Below are 25175 nucleotides of genomic sequence, written 5' to 3' on the forward strand. Positions count from 1 at the left end.
GGAGTCAAGCACTATTTGTGCTTATGAGTTATGTTGTCAATATATCAAATATACAAATTATTCTGATAGTTGATTATGTTAAGATGTCTAATTCTGATGGCAAATTTTCATGGCCCTTAATTTGATATACAATTAAAATATTATGAACCCATTAAAATTGAATCTGACATATTTAATGAGACCATTAATCAAGTTTTTTAATAATTAACGGCCATTAACAGAGTATTAAAAAGTTAATGGCCCCATTAGTTCTTACTAATTAATGTGGAATTAAGGGATACTTTTTAATGACACATTAATTTCATGCCAATTAAAAATTTTCATAGAGTTTTAAGGAGCCTGTTAACTTATTGTAATGGTTTATTTTAAGAAGCTTTTCATGGCCATCAAAATCATTTTTAATGTATGGCATTTAAACTATGGTCATGGAAATCCCATTATATAGTAAGACGTATTGGGTGAATTTTAATGGTTAAAAACGTTTGAAAAAATTGAGGCCAATTTCATGACCCTTTTAATGGCATGTGCATCCAGTAGAGTTATTCCACACCAAAATGTTTATGTTCGAATTAGTTCAACCCCAAAAGTTAAAATGCCTAATTCCGTTCCGTATGATGTGACAAAACAACTATCTCAGAAAATAATTTTCTTGGTATTTGATTATATGATGCTATGTTTAAACTGTTCATGTAACTTCACATTTTCTTATTCTGCCAGATATATACATTTTTATATCAAAAATACAAGTCATGCATATTTAGTTGACTTTATTCTGGTTTTCAGGATTGCTGGTCTTTTTGCAATACTTTGTTGACAACACAGATGGAGAGTTTGCACAATACGTTTCTGCATCCATCTCAGAATATGGCAAACATTAATCCATGGAAGAATGTTGGTGTATGTACATATATATTGTCGTAAGCACTGATGATATTGGTGCTTGCTTGTTTTTATAACGCAAATATGCATTTCTACTGAATACAGTATGTAAAAAAGATTTCTTGAAAGCATTGCTTTCAAATAATGTGACTAATATTACATCTATAACAGACTAATCTTGTCTCATTTAGACATACAAACTCATTGCAAGTCTATACTAAATTTGATTTTGTTCTGTACTGCATATTAAATTACTTCAATGTTTTGATTAAAAGCTGTTTACTAAGTTGGATTTTTGTATTTCTTCAGACGGTTGATTCTTTTACAGGGCTTGAAAGATCGACCTAGAATTCATTCAAAGGAGGATACGACATTACGTGAATTACGACGTATTATTGGCGTAGGTCCTTCAGTGATATATGAAGTTAAACAGGTGACACCCTTTAAACTGTATTATAGCTCTATAAATGAAAGTCAGTCAATTATTTTATCTAATATATTAATGATGTCTTTGAAACGAATATATGAAGTATGTATGTAGATTTTCTTTTCAATCTGAAATAAGTTCAGATATTTCAACAATCTTATCCAGAAGGCAAGTTTTGAAAATGTTTTATACCGTAGAATTAATTTATTACACCCCGCTTCAGATAAGAGAATGTAGTGCTTCTCTCATGTTTGTCGGTCAGTACTCCCGTTCGACCAAAGAATCTATAACGCAGTGGTCAAACTTCATAGACATATATTTCCGGGGTCAAGAAGTCAACAGTAAAATTCCACATAGGTCTTTATACTGAAAACGATTCCCGGTCAATATATTGAGAATGTTGTGTCTTATAATGGCAAACTTGTTAGTTGTCACTAAATGAGCCCTACTGCTTATTTGATCTGTATGTCAAAAATCAAGGTCAAATTTTTCAACTAAAACAGGCATATATCTTATTTAGTTCAAAATTTATCACTGTCTGTAAAAATCTTTTAGAAGGAAAATATGTGATGAGTTCATCGAAATGATATATTTATTAGAAGGCAATCATTTAACTGGTGAACCTTATATAAGAATAATAAGAACTCTTTGCAGAAAATTCGCATATAAACATACACATACAGTGCTTTAGGGTATAGCAGATTTTAGGGTATAGAGGATAGGTTGATAAACTTTGTATTTTGATTTGAATTATTGTATATCACTCTATTACTGGCATGCAGACATACATTCTGACATACATTTTAAATGTTTGCTTGTTTTGTTATTTTCATCAAATGTCATCAAATGAAAATCGAAGTTATCCTTTACTGACTAAACCAGTGTGTATGTAAAAAAACATCAGAGAATGAAAAGTGTTTGATAGAAATTTAAATATCTGAATGTTTTTTTAAAAGAAAATACATTATCATTCTGATTTAAAGTAAAAATATCTTGGAAAGTTTGTTTAAATGTGGATTTTAAATTAATAATGGAAAAAATGACCAAAGCTATCTTGTACACCCTAAATCAGCACGTATGTAAACAATGGCATGGAGAGAAAATAGACATGAATTTCTATTAAAAGCTTAATGTTTTGAAAGGAAAAGCTTTCTGTCTGATATACAGAAAAAAAGTACTAAATTACATTTCTTTGAATTGGAATGCAGGAAAAAATAGTTAGCTATCCACTATACCCTAAAGCACTGTATACTGAACAGCAAAAGAAACTATCCATATGGATAACTGTGCTTTTGTTAAATAAAAACTTTACAGGGGAGTCCAAGTTAGGTGTCTGCGCAAAATGTTTTTGTTTATTTTCTTTATATTTTATGACAATATACCTGCATATATTAAGTTTCATTAACAAGTGTTACTGTTACCAGTTTTGACTTACACTTGTATAGATTGCTTCTTCTGTTTAATTACCCCACCCACTTTTTCCCAGTTTGTGAGTGTACCACTCTTCCAATATTAATCAGAGTGTACTGGCTGGTATATGTCAAATTACCCCACCCACTTAAAATGTAAATAGCTATATGAAACTTAATACATGTAGGTATATTGTCTTAAAATATAAAGAAAATAAAAAAAAAATCTTGCGCAGACACCTAACTGGGAACATCTTTCCCCCCCCCCCCCCCCCCCCCCCCCCCACATCTTTATAAATTTTACTTATTTTCTTTATTTCTTTTAACCATATTACACTTGAAGATATTCACATGGTAAATTAAAACAATTAATCAGCCGTGAAGTCAGTAGTCCAACAAAAAGGCGTTTTGCACGAAATTCAGGTGCGCGTGTAATTACCGATATTCTTTGTGGAATTCTATTGTCATTGAAAACATTGATTATTGACTCACTCGAAAAACAGCAGTAGTTTAGAAAGTAAGGCGATTAAAACAGTATGACCTCGCTTGACCCCTTGCCCGATTCTATAAGTGCACTTTGGCCTTACCCTAAACTTTAGTAGAAACTAAGTTCTGTCTTAAAATACTAACTTGGTATCCTTGATACCCTGAAAATCTTTGGTTAAACCAAATGAAAACCTCCGGTTTAACCAAATGAAAACATCTGATTTGATAGACGTAAGGCTGAAAGGACCAAGGTTAACTTACACAATTAAAAAAACCCGGAAGAAATATTCATACACTGAAAAACATTTATAATAGTTTTGTCCTTACGCATGGTGTTATTTTACGCTTTACTACTTTATTCATAAGTGGATTGCACAAGTGCAGTGTAAACATATAAGGAAAATTTTCAATACGTTTAAGTAGGTTGCGACTGTTACATGCTACGTTCAGGAAGGCTTAGTATGACTCCTGCTTTGTCTGTTTAATGGCAGCTTGATTGATTCAGAGGTTCGGTATTGGGTCTGTTCCACCCGCTTGATGCCAGCAGCTGTGACTATTACAAATTGAAGGTTGTGCGCATAATAGATATCTTCCTATAATCTGTAATAGCCACCGGGCTTGTCTTACCTCGTTCTTGTCTCTAATTTCGAAGGTTTCGAGAGACAACAAACAATGGGGTTAAAGACGATCCTGCTGTGAGCCAACAGGTGGGACGGCTTAAGAGGAACCAATGCTTCACTTCAGGTGAACCAACAGGTGAGGTGGCTTAAGAACGGCTGAATGTTCACCCCGGCATCGGGCGAGCACATAATTGATATTACCCGATGTCGGGGTTAAAAGTAATGTGTAGCAGACGGGGCTTTTGCACTTTTTTATAATTTTCTACTTTAAAATACATTGATTTTAAGAATGAAATATATTGTTCAAAAGCGATTCAACGTGTATTATTATCAGTCAGATATAATTAAAACAAACCAACGTCTTAAATTTTTAATATGTTATAAAAAGAAAAGAATATAAAAAATATATTTACCCGTTCATATACTAACTCTATAACCTATAACTCCATTTTATCGTAAGCATATACACACTAGACTGTTTAGCAGACGAAATTATAATTATTGGGAAAATGTTATCAATGTAATAAACCGTGTTAAGGTATTAGACAACCCATAATAAAGAGTATTCAATTACTATTATTCTGTGTTAATCACAATTTTAGGAGGGCGTAGGTTCGAGTCCCACCGGAACCAAATTTTTTTTTGGTAAAAGTATTAAATGAAAATTTTTTAGGGACACCGGTGTCGATTTCTTAAAATAGATTCTGAATCAATATCGTTTGTAAGTTTAAACAAATATTGACTCAATGTAAAGCGACACCGGTGTCGTTTTATTGGTATTTACTTTCATTCATATAACCGATATGTTTACTTTGTAGTACAATCCCGTTAAAACTTCCCTGTGATCACTTTATGTTTTACAGCTGATTTAATATAAGTGTTCTATTAAATCTTTACGTTTTACAGCTGATTTAATATAAGTGTTCTATTAAATTTAAAAACATATAATATAACGAGTTTACAGAATAAAATATATTGTTTGAAAGAAAGAAGTTTTACTGATAATATAAACCCTCATTATGCTACAACAAAAAACGGGAGAAAAATGATAATGGCTACCTGTTCATCTTGTGGAAAAATGAAATCAAAGTTTGTTAAAAGTACTATCACAGCAGGTAATTTAGATATTCATAAAGCAATGTTACCTTTATTACCTAAAAAAGGTTTAACACTTCCAGGATATAACTATTGTGGGCCAGGAAATCCTTTAGATAACGGACCCCCTGTTAATGAACTAGACGCAGTATGTATGGACCATGACTTTTGCTACGACAACGGTGTAAAAAAAGTACATGTGACAAACAAATGCTTTCCAACTTAAATCAACTAAATCAAAAACATTTGGAGAAAAGATTGCAAAACATTTAGTTGTAAAACCAGCAATTAAAACGAAATACAAACTTGGTCTTGGGCAAAAACGAAAGTCAAAAAAAGGGGGTAGAGTATACCCCCGAAATAACTACACCAAGCTACCGCTGGAGTGATGAATTAGCAGAAGAATTACACAAACCAATTAAAAGAAAATTTAGGAAACGAAGAGTGGTTGTCCATGACATTGATGGTACTTGGTCTGCTGATTTAGTTGACATGCAAGCTTCTTCAAAATATAATAAAGGAGTAAAGTACTTGTTAACCGTTATTGATATATTCAGTAAATATGCTTGGGTTATTCCATTAAAGAATAAAACTGGAGAATCTGTTACTGAAGCAATTAATAAAATAGTTTCAGAAGGTAGAACACCAACAAATTTATGAGTAGATGAAGGAAAAGAATTTTATAATAAAAAGTTTGAATCATTTTTGAATAAATATAAGATTAATATGTATCATACATTTAATGAAGGAAAAGCTGTAGTTATTGAAAGATTTAATAGAAGTTTAAAAAGAATAATGTGGAAATATTTTACAGCAAATAATACTTATACTTATTTAGATAATTTACAGGAAATGGTTGATAAATATAACAAAACAAAACATTCTAGTATAAAAATGACACCAACCGAAGCCAGTAAAAACTTAAATAAAGGTACTGTTTACTTTAACTTATATGGTAATTTAAAGATACCAAAGAGTAAACCAAAGTTTAAAATTGGTGATCGGGTTCGCTTAAGCAAACTGAAAAGCCATTTTGAAAAAGGATATACACCAAACTGGACAGAGGAGATATTTATAATTTATGGAATTAATAATATAAATCCAAGAACATACACTATAAAAGATTTAAATGATGAAATAATTCAGGGTTCATTTTATGAACAAGAACTTTTACTTACTACACAAGACGTTTTTAGAATAGAAAAAGTTATTAGACGAGACTATAAGAAAAAACAAGCTTTAGTAAAATGGAAAGGTTACAATGAAAAATTTAATAGTTGGGTACCATTTAGTGAATTGGAAGAAATTTAAATTAAAAATATATTATATAAATGAGTAATAAAAATCTAATTTCTAATAATGGAATAGAAACAATAGATCAATTAATTATTCACTTAACTAAACTAGCTGCTGCTTACAGAAAAAGTTATAAGTTTTGTGGAAGAGTAAATACAGGATTACAGATTACAGCAGGTATTTTTGGTTGCTCGGCTGCATTAGCACTTGTTCCAGCTATTCCTATATTTGTAGCAGTTGCTGGCGCTGTTCCATCAATAATTACTATATTTATTAATAGACTAAAAGTTGAAAACAAAAAAGCTATTTTAAAATTGCACCACCACAAAATAAAACAACTAATAACAAAAGCACGGATCGGAAACATAAGCAAAGAAGATCCAAATAAAATTATTCAGGATATTTTTACAATACTATTAGAAATACAGGAAGAAAAAAACTATTCAATGCCTCTTGAAATGCACATGAAGGAAATTAAACTTAACGGATATAAAAGTAAAAAAGAAGAAGAGTAGTATTAAATTTTACGTGTGTTTTTTAGAGATATTTTTCTATAAGTATTTTATATATAGATGGTTAATAGAAAGGTAGATAGAATGATTATGCCAAAATTATCTAGCATTTTAGGAGAAATAATGAATACAGACAATAATTCATATAAAAAAGTTCTTAAAAGAAGAAATGTTATTAAATCAAAACTTGATCAAATAGTTAGCGATGAATATAAAAATCATGTCATTGATAAATTACAAAATGTTATAGATCCTTATCTATTAGAAAGGGATTTATTTGAATGGGACTGTGATTGTTTGATGTTAGAAGAGGAAAGTAATTTAAGATTATGTGATTGTCCCAGACCAAATAATATTCGAAACAATCCTAAAAAAGTTATTGCAACCGATTGTGATACTAATGAAGAAAAAACATATAAAAGCACTTATGCAGCATCCAAAGACATCGATATTAATTCTGGGTTAATAACAATGTGCTGCAAAGGAAAAAAAACCAAGTTAAAAGTGGAATATCAAAAACGAGTGGAAAAAGATATAAATTAAAATATTTTATTTCTTCTTAAACTTTATTTATTTTATTATTTTTTAATCCTTTTTTCCTTAGTGATTTTTTTTCTAAATATAATATATAGATGGAAATTGAGAGATCTACAAAGCAATATTATAAGAAATCTGAAATTAAGATTGAATATAGACAATATCCAAAGAATCAATTATATTTAACTATAAACAACTCTTATGAAATACTTAAATCCGAACTTAAAACTTTAAAAGGTATAAAAAAAATAAACGTTGTTTTAAAAATAACTTTTGTAAAAATGGATAAAACTGATACAATACATAAATCAGCTTATTTTCAATCAAAAGCTTTAAAAATTATTAACACAAACGAAATAAAAACACTTTACGTCAAGCTTTTGATGAAATAATAAATAGAATTGGCAACTGGATTTCAGAAGGAAGTGGCTGGAGAATAGAATCAATTGATGCTCATTATATAAATAGATATAAATATACACCACTGGCTGCTTCAAGTTATTTAGAATTACCAAAACCATTACAACATCCAAGAAAAGGATTGATAAATATAAAGAATGATGATAACGAATGTTTTAGATGGTGTCCTTTAGCTTACAAATTTCCTGTTAAAGAAAACCCTCATAGGGTTTCAAAATATAAAAAAACATATAAACGATCTTGATTATACTGGAATTAAATTTCCTGTTACATTAAATCAAATACCTAAAATAGAAGTTTTAAATGATATTTCATTTAATATATTTGGTTATGAAGAAAATAGTATTTATCCATTGTACATATCAAAATATCAATACGAAGAACACTGTGACATGTTGCTAATTAATAAGAACGAAATAACACAGCGACAACATTATGTTTGGATAAAAGACTTTAATAGATTAATGTTTCAAAAACCAAATGTAAAAATAAAAACATTTTTTGTAAAAGCTGCCTGCAGCATTTTACTCAAGAAAGAATATTGAATGAACACATACCAAATTGTTTAGCTATTAATGGTGTTCAAGCTGTAAAAATGCCAAAAGAGGGAAGTAAAGTACAATTTAAAAATTATCATAAAGGTTTAGCAGGACCTTTTGTAATTTATGCTGATTTTGAATCAATAACTAAGAAAGTTTTAACTGCTTTACCATCACCTGAATCTTCATTTACTGAACCATATCAAAATCATATAGATTTTGGTTACGGCTAAAGTTGTTTGTTGTTATGACGATAAATATACTAAACCAACCCAGATTTACAGAGGTCCTAATGCAGTTTATAAGTTTATTGAAAAAATGCTTGAGGAAGAGGAATATTGTAAAGAAATATTTAAAGAGCACTTTAACAAAGAATTAAGAATGTCTAAAAAAGACGAAATTGAATTTAAAAAGCAGAAATCTTGTCACATTTGTGAAAAAGAATATAAGGAAAATGAAAATCCTGTCCGGGACCATTGTCATATAACAGGAAAATTCAGAGGAAGTGCACACTCAGAATGTAATATTAATTTTAGACTTACACATAAAATTCCTGTTATTTTTCATAATTTAAGAGGTTATGACGGCCATTTTATTATGCAACAAATAGGGAAATTCAAAAAAGAAATTAATGTTATTCCTAACAATATGGAAAGAAAGATGGCATTTATGATAAGTGATTTAAGTTTTATTGATTCATTCCAATTTATGTCTCAATCATTGAATAACTTAGTAAAAAATATTCCAGAATTTAAATATTTATCTCAAGAATTTGACAAAAGTAAACTTAATTTATTAAAAACAAAAGGTATTTATTCATATGATTACATGGATTCATTTAAAAAATTCAAAGAAACAGAATTTCCTCCTAAAAAAGAGTTTTTTTCAATTTTAAATGAAACACACATATCTAATGGAGAATATGAACATGCTAAAATGCTTGGAATAAATTTAAAATTGAAACAATGGGAGAATATCATGATCTATATTTAAAAACTGACGTATTACTTTTAGCTGATGTATTCGAAAATTTTAGAAAAGTATGTTTGGAATATAATAAACTTGACCCTTGTCATTATTTTAGTAGTCCTGGTTTAGCTTGAGATGCAATGTTAAAAATGACTGGAATTCAGTTAGATTTAATAACTGATACTGATATGTATCTTTTTATTGAAAAGGGACTGGGAGGAGGAATAAGCTTTATTTCAAACAGATACAGTAAAGCAAACAATAAATATATGAAAGATTATGATCCTAAATTAGAATCTAAATAAATTATGTACCTCGACGCCAATAATCTTTATGGTTGGGCCATGTGTCGACCTTTGCCCTCTGGAAACTTTAAACTTATATCCGAAAAACAATTCAAGAAATTAATTGCCAAAGGTAAAACTAACTCTATAATTGAATGTGATCTGGAATATCCAAAAGAATTACATGCTGTACATAATGATTATCCTTTGGCTCCTAAAAAAATCAAAATACCGGACGAATGGCTTTCAAATTATAGTAAAAATATTTAAAAAAAAATTGAAATAGGAAAAAGTAATGTAAAAAAATTAGTTCCAACTTTAATGAAAAAAACAAATTATGTTGTTCATTATAAAAATCTTGAACTATATACACAATTAGGGTTAAAAGTAACAAAAATACATAGAATATTAACTTTTGACGAAAGATCTTGGTTAAAAAAACGTATTGATTTTAATACTCAAAAAAGATCTAAAGCAAAAAATTCATTTGAAAAAGACTTTTTTAAGTTAATGAACAACTCTGTATTCGGTAAGACGATGGAGAATTTACGCAAGAGGGTTAATATTAAATTTACTCACGATGAAAACCTTTTATTAAAATATATTGCCAAACCTTCATTTGTTAGTTCAACGATGTTTAACAAGAATTTGTTTGGTATTCATAGAATAAAAGAAAGCTTGTTATTAAACAGACCTTGTTATGTTGGAATGTGCATTCTAGATTTATCAAAATATTTAATGTATGATTTTCATTATAATTACATTAAGGAAAAGTATAAAAACTCAGCAAAGCTTTTATTCACTGACACTGATTCATTATGTTATGAAATAAAAACCAAAGATGCATATGAGGATTTTTATAAGGACAAATATTTATTTGATAATAGTGATTACGATAGTAATTCAAAATTTTATTTCGACAATAATAAAAAAGTAATTGGAAAATTCAAAGATGAAGCTGCCGGTGTAATGAAGTGTTTCGACCCCCATAGAATAACGACCCCCCGGTCATTATTCTATAGAAAATGTGACTCCTTTCCTGTAAAATATTGACTCCCCTTATAAAAAACTGACTCCCTTTGAAAACTCTATAGAATAACGACCCCCCGGTCGTTATTCTATAGAAAAACTGACCCCTCCAAGTAAAATACTGACTCCCTAAAGATGACTCCCTTCGAATCTCATAGAATAACGACCCCGGTTATTATTCTATAGAAAAAGTGACTCCTTCCATGTAAAATACTCACTGCCGAAATTACTATATTCGAACTCTCATACAATATCGATTCCCGGACATTATTCTATTTAAAAAAGTTACTCTTTCCGTGTAAAACAACGGCTCCTAAAATGACTTTCGACGATAATATCTATTAAAAACTGATCCACAACAAACCTAACGGACAATTTTACTAGATCTACAACTCTAATACCCTCCATTGCCAATGGTTAACATTTTGATTGTACTACTACTACTGGTGCCGCTACTTCTATTGCTATTACTACATGTACTTCTTCTTCTTCTACTACTACTACTACTACTTCTACTTCTACTACTACAACTACTGATACTACTATACCTGCTTCCACTAATACGTCTTGTACATCTACCTCTTCTTCTCCTGCTGCTGTTGTTGCTGTCACTTATTCCTCTGCTGCTGCTGCTGCTGCTGCTGCTGCTACTGCCACTGCCACTACAATTGCCACTACTACTACTACTACTACTACTACTTTCTACTGCCACTGCTAAGTATTGCAACTTCTTTTAATACTATGTTCTATGCTAGCAGTTTCTTGTGCAGTTTTCTTCTGAAGAAGTACTTCATACCGAAGTTTGCCGGGATTATTGACACTGGTGTGTTTTGTGAACGTATTGTGAACTGTTATTTTCCTGAAAAAAATGTATACACCAAGATACAGCGTCTAGAAATAGAATCCCTTTTCCCGTTGCGGAATGCTCTGATTTCTGTGTCAAGTGATGGTATCTGGGGCTAATGGTCAAACGGAAGGACGGACGGACGGACGGACAAGGGCAAATGTATATGCCCCCCTCCCCCGAGTGGGGGCATAAAATGCAGCAATTAGGTCTTAGATACATGAGTTATCACTAAATTTGACCAGGGGTCGTTTTTTTTATGGGAGTCAATATTCTTCGTGAGGTTCAGTTTACTTCACGTGGGGGAGTCATAGTACTATGATCTGGAGGTCATAATACTATGACCGGGGGGTCACTTTTTCTATAGAATAATGACCGGGGGGTCATTATTCTATGGGGGTCTAAATACTTCATTACACCGGCATTCCCATAGTTGAATTTGTTGGATTAAGAAGTAAAATGTATTCATATTTATTACAAAATGAAGTTAATGTTAAAAAATGTAAAGGAATTAAAAAAACTTGTTGTTAAAAAAACAATAGTTCATAAAAATTACAAAGATACTTTGCTTAATTCAACCCAAAGTAATCACACCTTTAAAGTTATTCGTTCTGATAAACATAATCTTTCCAGTTATGTTATAAATAAAACATCTTTATCATGATATGACGATAAAAGATATATTCTTGATAATGGTATTGATACATTAGCTTATTCTTAAATTATAGAACCATAAATTGTTAACTGAATATTCATAACGTTTAAAGAATTAATATAAATAACATCATTCATTTTAAATTCATTTGCATAATTAATAGAAATAGATTCATTTTTTCTGTTATTTTTTACATTGCAGCTTTGAAGAATTACATTTTCTTTATTTTTAGTTGTAATTTAGCTTCTCCTTTATCTAATTTAATTGCATCAACAAGAATAATTAAAATGCAATTAAAATTAATTGTTACATTATTACCATTTTGAACTAAACCAGGACTAGCATTTACAGTTTTCCATTGAAATAATCCACCATCGGTATCTTCGGTATAACATGTTAAGAACAATGCAGGTTTTCTTATTATTTGTTTTTCTATTTTATTTACTTTTTCATTTATATTATTGAATATTCCCATTATATTAATTATTCCAGTTAAATAAAAACACAGTAATTATTTAAAACTTTAAATAATGTTTTAATTCAAAAGTTTACTTTCTTCATAATTTATATATTCCTCCAATATGTAGAATTTGACATAACTACCCGGCAAAAGAAGAAATCCTATATCGGAGGATGTTGGATCGCCGTTATAAGGATTAATGTCAAACATTGTCTTTTCTGTTAGATAAATTTTGATTTTTTTCTCATACACAGATACTGACGGATTGTTACTGAACATATATACTATCGCATCATCGCCACTGAGGTCATTGATGTTACTGATGTCACTAACCGCGGGTGTTATATTTACACTCCCAGAGGGAAATTCACCGATAAAACCCTCTCGCCACCACCTAAAAACTAAATGTGATATTGGGCATGCTTCCCTACTTTCAGTAAAACCTAGTATCTATTATATAAATTCCGGCTTTTTTGACTGAAAACACATTTTTTAAAGGTACATCCGGTACAGCTAGTTTATATTCTTGGTTCATGTTTATAAAATCTTTATAATCTACGATATTTCCAGATTCCAAATTAAATAAATCAAAATAGCCCACATCAAACAGACCATTCCCCTCAATATAATCCACATCCAACAAAGTATATAATGATAATATCCAGACACCGTGGTTATCATAATACTTTCTCATTGTTGTTAATATGCGAGTATATCTTTTAACGCCGCGTAATATTATATGATCATCATTACTTTTGTATTCAAAAAGAAACACTTCACGTCTTACTTTTTTTAGTTCTTCTTCTATTTTCTTGTATTCATTTTCATGTTCAAGAATTACTTCAGCTGAATCATCAAGTCGTTTTGTTGTAGCAACTTCAGAAGCAGACAAATTGTCAACAACACCCTTTGTTCTGGCTAATTGTGTTTCTTGTTTTAGAAAAACATTTTTTACTTTTGTCATTTCTTCTGCATTAGTGGAAATTATTTGGGTATTAGCAGTAATTGATTCTCCTTGTTTAGCTGATATTTCAACGACAGAGTCCAGATCATTTATTATTTTTTTAATTTTATCATTAAATTCGTTGATATCTTTCTGTAATATTTCTGTAAGTGTACTTAATTCCGCGTACTTTAAATTGTGACGTGTGTCAACAGTACTAATCAAGATCCGAAGTTGCTTCTTAAAATTTTCTAGCTGATCATTAATTATATTAATTGCTTTAACATTAGCAGTAATTGATTCTCCTTGTTTAACTGATTTTTCAACTACAAAGTCCAGTTCATTTTTATGTTTTTCAACTTTAGCATTAAGCTGCGTCATATCTTTTTGTAATAAACCTGTAAGTGTATTTAAGTCTGCATACTTTAAATTGTGACGTGTGTCAACAGTACTAATCCAAATTCGAAGTTGTTTCTTAAAATTTTCTATTTTAGAATTAAGCTCTTTTTAAAGGTTATCTAATGCTGTGTCATGGTCATCACCTCTTTGTGAAGCTGCCTTTTCCAGTTCAGATTTATATTCTGGCTGGGATCCGCTGAATATTCAAGTATTTCATTTGGATCTATTTTAATTTTTCTTTTTGCAATTTGACTTAAGTCATTTATTAAATCCTGATATTTAGATTGTTCTAGGTTTTTAGCATATAGGTATAATTTATCATAATATATAAGAGGTTTTCGTATCATATGCATTAATGTATTTGTTTTTCCAGATCCAGAAGATCCGCATATTAACATTCTAAAACATGAATCTGGCATAAAAGGATATTGCTTAATTTGTTTAAAGTTATTAGATTTATCACTTTTTGTATCATAATTTGGAATTTCCATTATATAATAATATTACATTATCTTACATTATCTTACATTATTTTACATTATCTTACATTATCTTACATTATTATATAAATGCAATCAAAACTTAATGAAATGAGAATAAGAAAAAACTTAGTCGGGCAAAAGATGAGAGCTCTTAGAGAAGAAATAATGAGAGAAAAAATTAAAAAAGCTACAAATCGGGATATGTATAATGAAATTTATAAGCCAATTACTGAAGGAATAGAAAGTCAAAAAGAAAAATTAACAAGTCAGTTAAAAGCATTACCTGGAATTAAGGAACAATAAGCGTTACTAGGTGATGAAATGAAAGACATACAAACATACCAGGGTTTACCACAGCTATTCCAAGGACCGCTACCGTTATTACCGCCGAAAGATCATATGGGTTTGGATGATGAAGATGATGAGTTTGAAGACACTAAAGAATTTCCTGAAGAATTTCCTGAAGAAACTGAGGCAAATTTAGATATAAATATCGATAAAGATGTATTATCAGATTGGAACTTACCTGTATTATCAGAGTTAGCAATAAACAAGGATAAAGATGATTGGATAGAAACAAGAAAAGAGGTTACCGAAAGATAAAGAAATGTACTCGTAAAATAAATAAACACAGAAAGAAAATTCAGATGAAATAATTGAATTTACAGATGCAGAACCTATGACTGCAGGTGAGTATGTTTCGGAGTTAAAAACAGACAAAGAAACTCTTAAAAGATATGGCGAACGCTTATCAAAAATGATTAATGACTCAGAAGTATTTGGAAAGGGAATAAAACATCATAATTCATATAAAGTTTCACCAAATGGACAATATGGTAATTTAATTATTAACTTAAATAAAATTTATAGTCAAAAGATATAATAATAAAAAGCATTCAATTCATTCTAGAAAAATATTCAAAGAATTAACAGAAAAGTCAGGATTACCTATCAATAAAAGATCTATGAAATTTAAAAAAGTAATTAGGGGACAGAGCTATGACGTTTGTCCATGTAATCCAGAAGAATTGGTTAATGACTTGGAGTTAATTTGTGGTTCAATTGATGCTGGAAATAATAACGAAGAACTAAAAAATGAAGGTATTAGTATAATTGATGAATTATTAAAAATGAATGAATTGTTACCAGAACAACACAAACTTTTATATAAAAAATATTTTTCTTGAATTTAAATTTTAATTATATATAAAATGGAACAAAAACTAATATTAAGTTCTGAAACAGTTAAAGATAATAAAAATACTCCAAGTGATTTTACAATCAGATTTAGTCGTTCTTTAAATTTAGATAAAAATAAAACTTATGTTGTTGGTTTGGATAGTATTAACACTATGACCTACTCTTGGCATAATATTAGTGACGAATATGACAATAAAAGAATTTGTTACAATAATGGTAAAGAATGGAAAGAAATTATATTTACAAATGGTTCTTACAGTTACACAGATATTAATAATTATATAAGGGAAACATTAAATAGTAATGGTGATTATGAATTTGATAAATCAGACATTGCTCCAATAAGTTTGGAATTTGATTTAAGTAGTTTTAAAATATTAATTTCAATTAAAGATAAATTTATGTTGGATTTGGAAATATCAAATTTTCATACATTGCTTGGATTTGAGAAAAAAAAATAAACGATACTGAATGGGGAACTACAACACCAAATATAACTAACTCTGTTGATACAATTTACATTCATTGTGACCTTATTGATAATTCACTTGTTGATGGTAATTTTAGTGATATTATCTATGCTTTAAGTACTGCAGATTTAACAAAAGCTTATCCATTTACAAAAGAACCACAAAGAGTTGGATATTCTGAAATTAATAAATATATTATAAATTCAATAAGAATATATATTACAGACATATTTGGTAGAATAATTAATTTTAATGGGGTTGAAACAAGTTTTACACTAATTTTAAAAGAAATATGAAATTATAAATTTTAGTTTTATATAATGTACAAAAAAGTTTATGATAAAAATAAAGGAATATTTATTTATGTTGATACTCAAACGGGAGAAGAAAATATACAAGGCTCAGGTATCTTTGACACTTTAACGAAATTGTTTTCAAGTGGAGTTGCATCTTCAATTAGCACAGCTGGAAAAAAAGCTCTGGAAACAGCAGGAAAAGCAGCACTTGAAAGTGGAACAAAAAAGGTTGGAATGGAAGTTGGAAATTTAGCTGCTAATAAAATTGTTGAAAAACTTAAAAAGAAACCTGCTCCGGCAGTTGGTAATTTAATTGCTAAGGAATTACAAAAAACAAATTCAAATAATGAGGAGGAGGATATTAATATAACATTAAATAGATTATTGTCAGGTTCTGGGACTTTAGCTCGGCGTAAACATATAAACAGATTAATTTATAACAAAATAAAATAATATATAATATATACATGTTTAGAACAAAACAATATTGTGAAAGATACGAACTAACTCCTATTCAATTAGATACAGCCTTAATATCTGTCTTGGGAAATAATGTTAAGCAACAAAAAAACGGATATCACTTTACAATTAATGATAGAAGCTCATATTTTGATTGGTTTAATGGTTATTTTGAAGTAAGTTTTAAAGTAAATAAGCTTGCTCATGGTAATAATTATGCTGACGGAGATCAAATTGCTTTAATTAATAATGCAGCTTCATTAATTGATCAGTTAGTGGTTAAACAAAATGGAAAAATTGTACATGATTGTAATAATTTATACAAAGTAATAAATGTAAGGATTTAGTTGAACTATCTAAGGATTATGCAGAAAAAACTGGAACAAATGAATTTATTTATTTAGATACTACTGCTACTGCTCTTACTGATGATAATAAAGGTTTTGCTTATAGAAAAGGATTAATCCAGGGTGGTAAAGAGGTAAATGCTAAAATTCCGTTAAATAATTATTCATTTTTTCAGGGTTTAGAAACTAATATTATACCTCCAAGTCAAATTCAAATAACACTGCAGCTGACGGATGATGATGAATTAATTTTTAGAGCTAATGCTGCTGATGCTGGTAGAGTAATTGTAACAAAATTAATTCTATGGGTTCCGCGTTTTAGTTTCAATGAATTTGGACTTAATCTAATTGCTGAAAGATTTACAAAAGCAAGATGGTCATACCTTCGGGAAATGGTGACATAATCAACTGATACACAACAAAATAATACAACCTTTAAAATAACAGCTGGTATAACAAAACCACAACATGTATTTGTTTATTTACAACGACCTGACAAAAGTAATTCACAAGAACATAACCCACATTTATTAGATACATTTACAATTAATGCAGCAAATAATAATTGCACTTTGAGCTCCTGTCGTCTTGACGTTGGTAATGGTGTTTTGTATCCAGAAACAGAATACACAAGTATATCAAGAATATATGATGATGTAATTAATTATTATTATAAACAAAATAACAAAACTACTGGAAGTCTCTTAAATAGATTTAATTTTCAAAGTTTGTTTGGATTTGTTCATTTTAACTTAGAATATAAAAAGGAAGTAATAACAGAGGATCCTAAGCATATTACATTAACAGTTAAAGGTCCAATACTAAGGAAAGTGAACATTTTAATTTCTTTTAAAAAGCACAGAAACTATTTCATTTTATTGGAAAATGAAAGTTGGTATGTAGAAATTCGAAATAAATCGCATTTTATGTACAATTATTTTTCTATGAATTATGAAGAAAGTTAAAAAGAACTGGGGGGGGGGGGGGTCATTCTGTCGATTCATTGAAATTTCAACATAATACACATACATTTCTTTGAGTTCCAAAGACCTTCTGTAAATTTTGACCTGCCAATCTTCATTATTTAGTGTCTTGCAGAAGTCTATGCACTGGCTATGAAAAACATTGCCAACTCACTTTCCCTTAGTAATGGACCTTTAAGTTAAATATTCCACCAGCAGCTAATATTCGTGTTTACGCAATTGTATTGTATGAAGAAACAGCTGAAATAAATACTATTGGAAATGAACTTGTTATCGTTTAAAATAAAATTAAATTAAAATAAAGTAAAAATTAAAATAAATATAAAGTATATAATGGCATCAAATTATATTGAATATAAAGTCAACCTTACAGATGGACAGAAAAAAAATTTTGCACAAGCTTATAATAATAAAATTCCACATACTTTTAGATTAAAACATGAACAATTACGTGGAAACTTTCCTTTACTTTTAACAAAAACACAAATTAATCAAATTGAAAAGTCTTTTAGAAATAATAAGGGATTAGAAATTACAATTTCGAAAAAACAAATGTCCAGTCAAGGTCAAAATGGTGGATTTTTAGGAGCTTTAGCTGGTTTGTTAGGAAAAACAATTCTTCCAATGGCAGCAAAAATAGTTGCAAAAATATTACTCCTCTAGACATCGGCGCTTTGTCTGGGCTTGCCAGTACTGGTGTAAGTAAAATACTTGGAAATGGTATGATTTCAGTAGCTAATAATAAGAGAAACATGATATCACCATATCTTACACCTAATCAAAGAAAACAACTAGTGGGATCTGGAGTGATTAAATTAACACAAAAACAAAAACAAGACGGTGGGTTTTTAGGCATGTTGGCTGCTAGTCTTGGAATACCTTTGATTACATCTTTGTTAAGTGGTAAGGGACATGGTCAGGGTATACAGATTGATTCTCAACGGAGACCTTACAGACGAATTCCTATAGTAAAAAAAAAAAATTATAAACAAACCTATTTCTAACTTTGAAATTGAACAATGGGTTAAACAACTCGATATTAAAAACTTTAGGGGTGTATTTAGTAGAAATAATTTACCAGGTTTACCAAAAACAAAAGCAAAGGACGAGTGCGGAATTATAAATTTGGACGACTCTGTTGGATCTGGAACAGATTGTGTTTGTTATGTAAATAACATGTACTTTGATCCATTTGGGCTTCCTCCACCAAAAGAAGTAATTAAATATATACCCGGAGTTAAGTATAACAACATACAATATCAAGACAAAACAAGTACGCTCTGTGGTTATTATTGTTTATTTTTCATAAAAATGTTACAAAATGGTATAAACATTTATGATTTATTGTATAAAACACTGAGAGTAAACAATGTAAAACATAATGAACAAACAATTATAAATTATTTTAATAAATAAGGACATGTAAATTTTTCTTCTGGGTTTTTTCATTTTTAAATATATGTTTTTTTCATTTGGTTAAACCGGAGGTTTTCATTTGGTTTAACCAAAGATATTCAGGGTATCAAGGATACCAAGTTAGTATTTTAAGACAGAACATAGTTTCTACTAAAGTTAAGGGTAAGGCCAAAGTGCACTTACAGAATCGGGCAAGGGGTCAAACGAGGTCATACTGTTTTAATCGCCTTACTTTCTAAACTACTAACAGCATAAAGTTTAAAAAATATTGTTGGTTGCATGGCAGGACTGAATCAAATTCTGCGCGAGCGCGTAACTGGGATGTTACAATGCAACTGTCGCGCAGAATTTCGTGCAAACCGAGTATACTGACTTCACGAATGATTAACTTTTCTAAATTAAACACGTGAACCACCTTGCATGTAATGTGCAATGAAAAAAAGTCAAATTGATAAATCTAAGTTTTTTTCTATAAAAGTACACCATTTATACTTGTGGATAGTTTCTTTTGCTGTTCAGTATATTATCAAACACAAGAGAGAGAGGGAGAGAGAGAGAGAGAGAGAGATAGAGAGAGATGGAGAGAGAGTTCTCTTAATACAATGTTTTTTTATTATGTTTTAATTGACAGTTTTTACAAAATATGATTTACATTTTAGAGTTTTCTTTCGGAGGCCAAGTCCTGGACTAAAGTTAAGAAAGGATATGATAAGGAACATATAGATGCGTGTGCACCTTACATACAGAAATGCGCCGAGGTTTGTTGGCTGATGGCTGTGCATGACCCACCATTGTACATGAAGATGGATGTGAAACCTGGTGAAAAGTTTGATCCAAATGTCTATACAGTTTATTCTTTATCTGGAAATGCCATAGACTTCCTTGTATGGCCACCTCTACTTAACGGTAAAGATGGTGGACTTCTGGCTAAGGGTGTAGCAGAACCTCTGAGAACTGTTATCAAGAAAAAGTGATGCACATTTGAAAGTGAATTATAAATAGAAACAGCATTAATACTTAATGCTTTCTATAATACACATCTTGTCATGATGAATGTTGTTGCTAAATGTTGTTTAATTGTAAAGATGGTGGACTTTTGGCCAATGGTGTAACATTTCCTCAAAGAATTGTTACAAAGAAAAAGTGATGTGAGTTTGAAATAAGTGAATTATGAATGGAAACAGCATTAACACTTTATGCTTTCTATAATGCACATCATTTTATCGTTTTTGTTGTTGCGAATGATAACTGTGGAAATACCATAGACTTCCTTGTATAGCCGCCTATTCTTAACGGTAAAGATGGTGAACTTTTGGCTAAAGGCATAGCAGAACCTCTTTGAATTGTTGGAAAGAAAACGTGATGCGAGTTTGAATCGAGGGAATTATCAATGAAAATAGCATAACGTTTAATGCTTTCTTGTTATTGCACATGTTTACATGGTAAAGGTTAAGGACATGTTACATGGGATTTCTTCGTTGTCCAAGCAGAACCATTATCATAGGCCCTTGCAACGAGTTAGTATGGTTCGCTGTGGGGCTTTAATAAGCTCTCTGTTTGTCCCGCAATGACAATAATTTTGACATCATGAAGGGAATTTAGAATAACCTGATAAAATGACCGATTGCAACGGAGTGTTGATCACAATAACTACAACTTTATCTTGCATAATTCTAGTAGTATCCCCCATTTGCTCACCAGAGTACAGAGTTGAATTGTTTTCAAATCGCATCTCCTAAACCATTCACTCAGTTTCAACCAGGAATCTTCTTAGATGGTCCTCAATGACAGGTGGTAATCAGAGAAAGTGTACAGCACAAGAATAATCGATATTCTTCAAAAGTATTTGAATAAGCTAACTTTTTTTACTTAATTAACATTTCAGATATTTTAATAGAACTTAACTTTATTTAGCATGCACACTGAAAGAATCATCAATCTAGCTATAACCTAAGAGTAATCTTTCTTTTTGTGCTTAATTTGCAATTTTTACGGAACATTTTTACAGTGACTTTTAGTACAAAAACTGTTTCTGTTCAATATCTTAAAAACCCCTTGGCCTACAATTTTCAAACTTGAGATTCACATTTCTCTCACAGTGACTGAAAGTATAAAAAGTGGTTTCGGTCAAAATCATAAGAACCCTGGACCTGAGATCCTGGCTAACGAAAGATCGGTGGTTCTACCCAGGTGCCCGCTCTTGATGAAAGAGTGCACGGAGGGGCACCTGGGGTCTTCCTCCACCATCAAATCGGGAAAGTTGCCACAACTCTGATCTTGCAAAGTGGAATAAACACAAATGATCTCAGGTGCACAAATTCACATGCTGAATAATATTCCTACATGATTTCACGACGCTAGGTGAATTTTTTTAAGATATATAAGAAACACAAATTGTTGAACAATTTATGTGTATTTTTCACTAAGTCAAGGACCATAACTCCGATCTGGCTAGATGAAATCCCAAACAGAACACCAGGTTAACAACTTCACATGCTTTATAACCATCCTGTAATGACTCTAAGTCAAATACCTTTTGAGATACAAGTGACACAAACTTGTATGCAATTTATCTATATTTTGAGTTATGGGCCATAAAATTGTCTGACGGGAAGAAACCCCACACAAAAACAAAGTCAAATACGTTTTAAGATATGTACGACACAAACTTTTAGGCCTAGTTTTGACTAAGTCATGAGCTATAACTCTGTTCTGGATTAATGTACTCTCTACCAAAACCACAGGTTCACAACTTCCAATGCTGACTATTATTCCTGTAATGTTTTATAATTCTAGGTCAAATACTTTAGATACCTTTGGAAATACCTGTAACACAAACTAAGACCATTTTCATGCATATTTTATATAAGGGTCATAACTCTCGTCTGACTGTGTGCGATCCAAATGAAAACACCAGTTGCACAACGTCACGTGCTGATTAACAATCCCCTGAGGTTTGATGACTCTGGGTATATACTTTTTGAGATATGCACAACAAAATGTCGGACGGACTGACGCATAAGGGCAACTCTAAATACCCTCCCCACAAATAAAATCATTTGAGTGGGCACAAAATCTATATTATCATGTCAAAGTGTGGTCTAAAAGCTTTGATATTCTTCTGAATAATAACAGGCTCTATAGATAGGATCATGCGATAATTTATCACGAAACACAGCTTTTTAACATAATAAGACACTCTGCAGACAATTTCACTTTTTTAACATAATAATATGGCAACATGATATAATAAGGCACAATTTGGGTAAAATTACAGCTCACTTTGACGTGATAATTTATCTTTTTTAAATGATAACGCGCTTTTTCGACAAGTCAACACCAAACTTTGACAAAATAACATGGCTGGTTCATGTAACAAGACACTGTTTTGACAAGTTAACATCACGCTCTGTCATGATAACATGAAATGTCCAAACGTAAGACAGCTACGGCGCTCCATATTATGACTGATGGCCAACGATCATTTGAATCTAGTCTGTCTTAAACTCATATATAAATTTTACATTTTCCCTTATTGTAATATAATTCTCTTTACATCCAGATTCATATACATCTGTGATCAAATGATGAAGCATCATGTACCATAAGTTCTGTGTTGAAATCCCCTTAGAATTCAGGATCTGACATGCAAACATTGCAAATTTTACGGGGAGGACCCCTGTGTCTAGCTAACACAGAAATTCGAACTATACGTTTTTCAGAACGTTTGTTTTTTTATCAACTACTGTTGTTTTGAAGAAAGAATTGCACTGAAGTGTTTTAATGGAAAATGAAAATTTATATTCCTTTGCTATACATTTACAGATAGGTGCTTGACAGCAAGTAATCGTAGAGATTATACGAACTTAAATATTAGACTTTATATGTTTTCTATGAAATTAACACTTTTCGCAGAGTTAGAACCATTTTAGAGTATAAATCCTTGGAAAAAAATGAAAGAGAAAGCATGTTTGTTTTGGCCTGAAAAAAAAAATGGCTCCAACATATTGATAAATAAAATTATGACCCCCAACTCACTGAAAACAATCAGCTCCAAGTCAGATTAACGAAAGTACTGATTTCTATTACACTGATAGCTATTTTTCTTTGCCTGTTGAAATCCCCTTAGAATTCAGGATCTGACATGCAAACATTGCAAATTTTACGGGGAGGACCCCTGTGTCTAGCTAACACAGAAATAATACATTTTTTTCAAAATTAGATACCCATTACATTGAAAACAGCCCTTAAACATATAGATCAAAGAATGTGAGTAACAGTATTTATATTTTCTAAGCTTTATGATAAAAAAATCATTAAAATATAAACTTTTCTTCAGGTTAAAAAGTAAAAAACATGTAAAACTTCGGATAATGATAGAAATGACTTTCTCTTAAAAACTCAGCAGAATGCAGGATTAACTGTATTAAAAAGCCAAAATATTGCAGGATGAGGTTCATTCTCGAATAGTCTTCTCCACCCTTTTACACCCTGATATACATCCACTAATATTTAGACTGTGTATACACTGTATGAGTCAGGAGTGCACACAACGCATACATAGTCTGTATTAATTACCGTTTAGTTCAGGATAATGTGACAGTGATTTAGTACGAGATATACGCAGAGCTAATCATAAGCTGGTATAGCACGCGCTAAGAGAAAAGAAAAAATCCTTATACATATAATACATTAATGATGATGATAACGATTATTCCTTTTTTTCCCCGCTACAAAAAGGAAAAACTTATTGGGCTGTTAAAGAGTAACATGTAACAAAGAATTAATCGTGTAACATTGGCATTTCCTTGTATTCCGAAAATGTCGATGCGACAGCTTCATTTCCCTTAAGATAAATCAATTTTTGCTGGACTTTTTCAATGCTGAGATAAACGCTTGTTTTAACAATCTAACATCTATTAATTCAGTCAATCATAATTCGCATCTACTTTACCCTTCATGACTGGCTCAAGGGCAAACAGGTCACACTTGCTATTAATGACTTAATAACAGGCGCTGTTGTCATATGCACTGTGTGTTTGTTAGTTTGTTGTTTCTGTTTATTCTCATTTGTGTTTGACAATTAGCTATTACTTACGTAACTTTCTTTTGACAAGTTAAATCTAATTCATTAAATTTGAATTAATTAAAAATTCTATTGAATGAAATAAAAGTACGCAACAGACTCACATTAAAGTATGATCTCTGAAAATGAAGTAGCAGGTTTGTAAGCACCTTTCAAATTATAAACTTTTCCTGCTTTCTATTATTTTCTCTTTTTTTTCAAGATTATAGTACTATATGTTTCATGTACATGTATGTTACGCTACCTGTTTTGAATCGCTTAACATATATGATTTTGATTTTGATTTTTTTATGACTTAGTTTCTTAATGCAAAAGGAAAAAAGATAATAAAGATCATATTTCATATACTGATTATATATGATGCCAAATAAAGTAACGTAAATCTATCGTTCGGTGTCTTCTTTCTTCCGTTCTGTATTATATATTATTGTGAAACCGAATTAAAGAAATCATTTTAAAGAAGACTGTATTTGATGTTTTTGTACCGGTACTAAATATTGGTATAAAATGAATTCTCAATTCTCAGGTTTTGACAGGTCTTTCTGTTCGGCACCTCCCGTAGATGTTAAGCGGAAATAGCCGAAGCATGATGTTTGCGCTCCTTGCTAATAGGACAAGTATTTGCACGCTGGG

At 30.5% G+C, this 25175-nt stretch overlaps 1 protein-coding gene across 1 annotated transcript; it reads left to right on the plus strand.

The window, feature by feature from the left end:
- Positions 1 to 782: 782 nt before the first annotated feature.
- LOC123556362 (uncharacterized) lies at positions 783 to 24928 on the plus strand. The gene is made up of 3 exons (XM_053533462.1): positions 783 to 897; positions 1208 to 1312; positions 20116 to 24928. Exons 1-3 carry the CDS (start codon positions 823 to 825, stop codon positions 20428 to 20430), a joined length of 495 nt encoding a protein of 164 aa, XP_053389437.1. The 5' UTR covers positions 783 to 822; the 3' UTR covers positions 20431 to 24928.
- The last annotated feature ends 247 nt before the right edge of the window (positions 24929 to 25175 follow it).

This window comes from Mercenaria mercenaria, unplaced genomic scaffold (assembly GCF_021730395.1).
Source record: "Mercenaria mercenaria strain notata unplaced genomic scaffold, MADL_Memer_1 contig_2795, whole genome shotgun sequence".
Taxonomy (NCBI): domain Eukaryota; kingdom Metazoa; phylum Mollusca; class Bivalvia; order Venerida; family Veneridae; genus Mercenaria; species Mercenaria mercenaria.

Excerpts from the sequence above, each read along its gene's own strand:
- LOC123556362 (XM_053533462.1), top strand. The coding sequence starts at position 823 with ATGGAGAGTTTGCACAATACGTTTCTGCATCCATCTCAGAATATGGCA. Across the intron at positions 898-1,207 it reads ATCCATGGAAGAATGTTGGT|GGCTTGAAAGATCGACCTAG; the intron begins GTATGTACATAT and ends ATTCTTTTACAG. Across the intron at positions 1,313-20,115 it reads TGATATATGAAGTTAAACAG|AGTTTTCTTTCGGAGGCCAA; the intron begins GTGACACCCTTT and ends TTTACATTTTAG.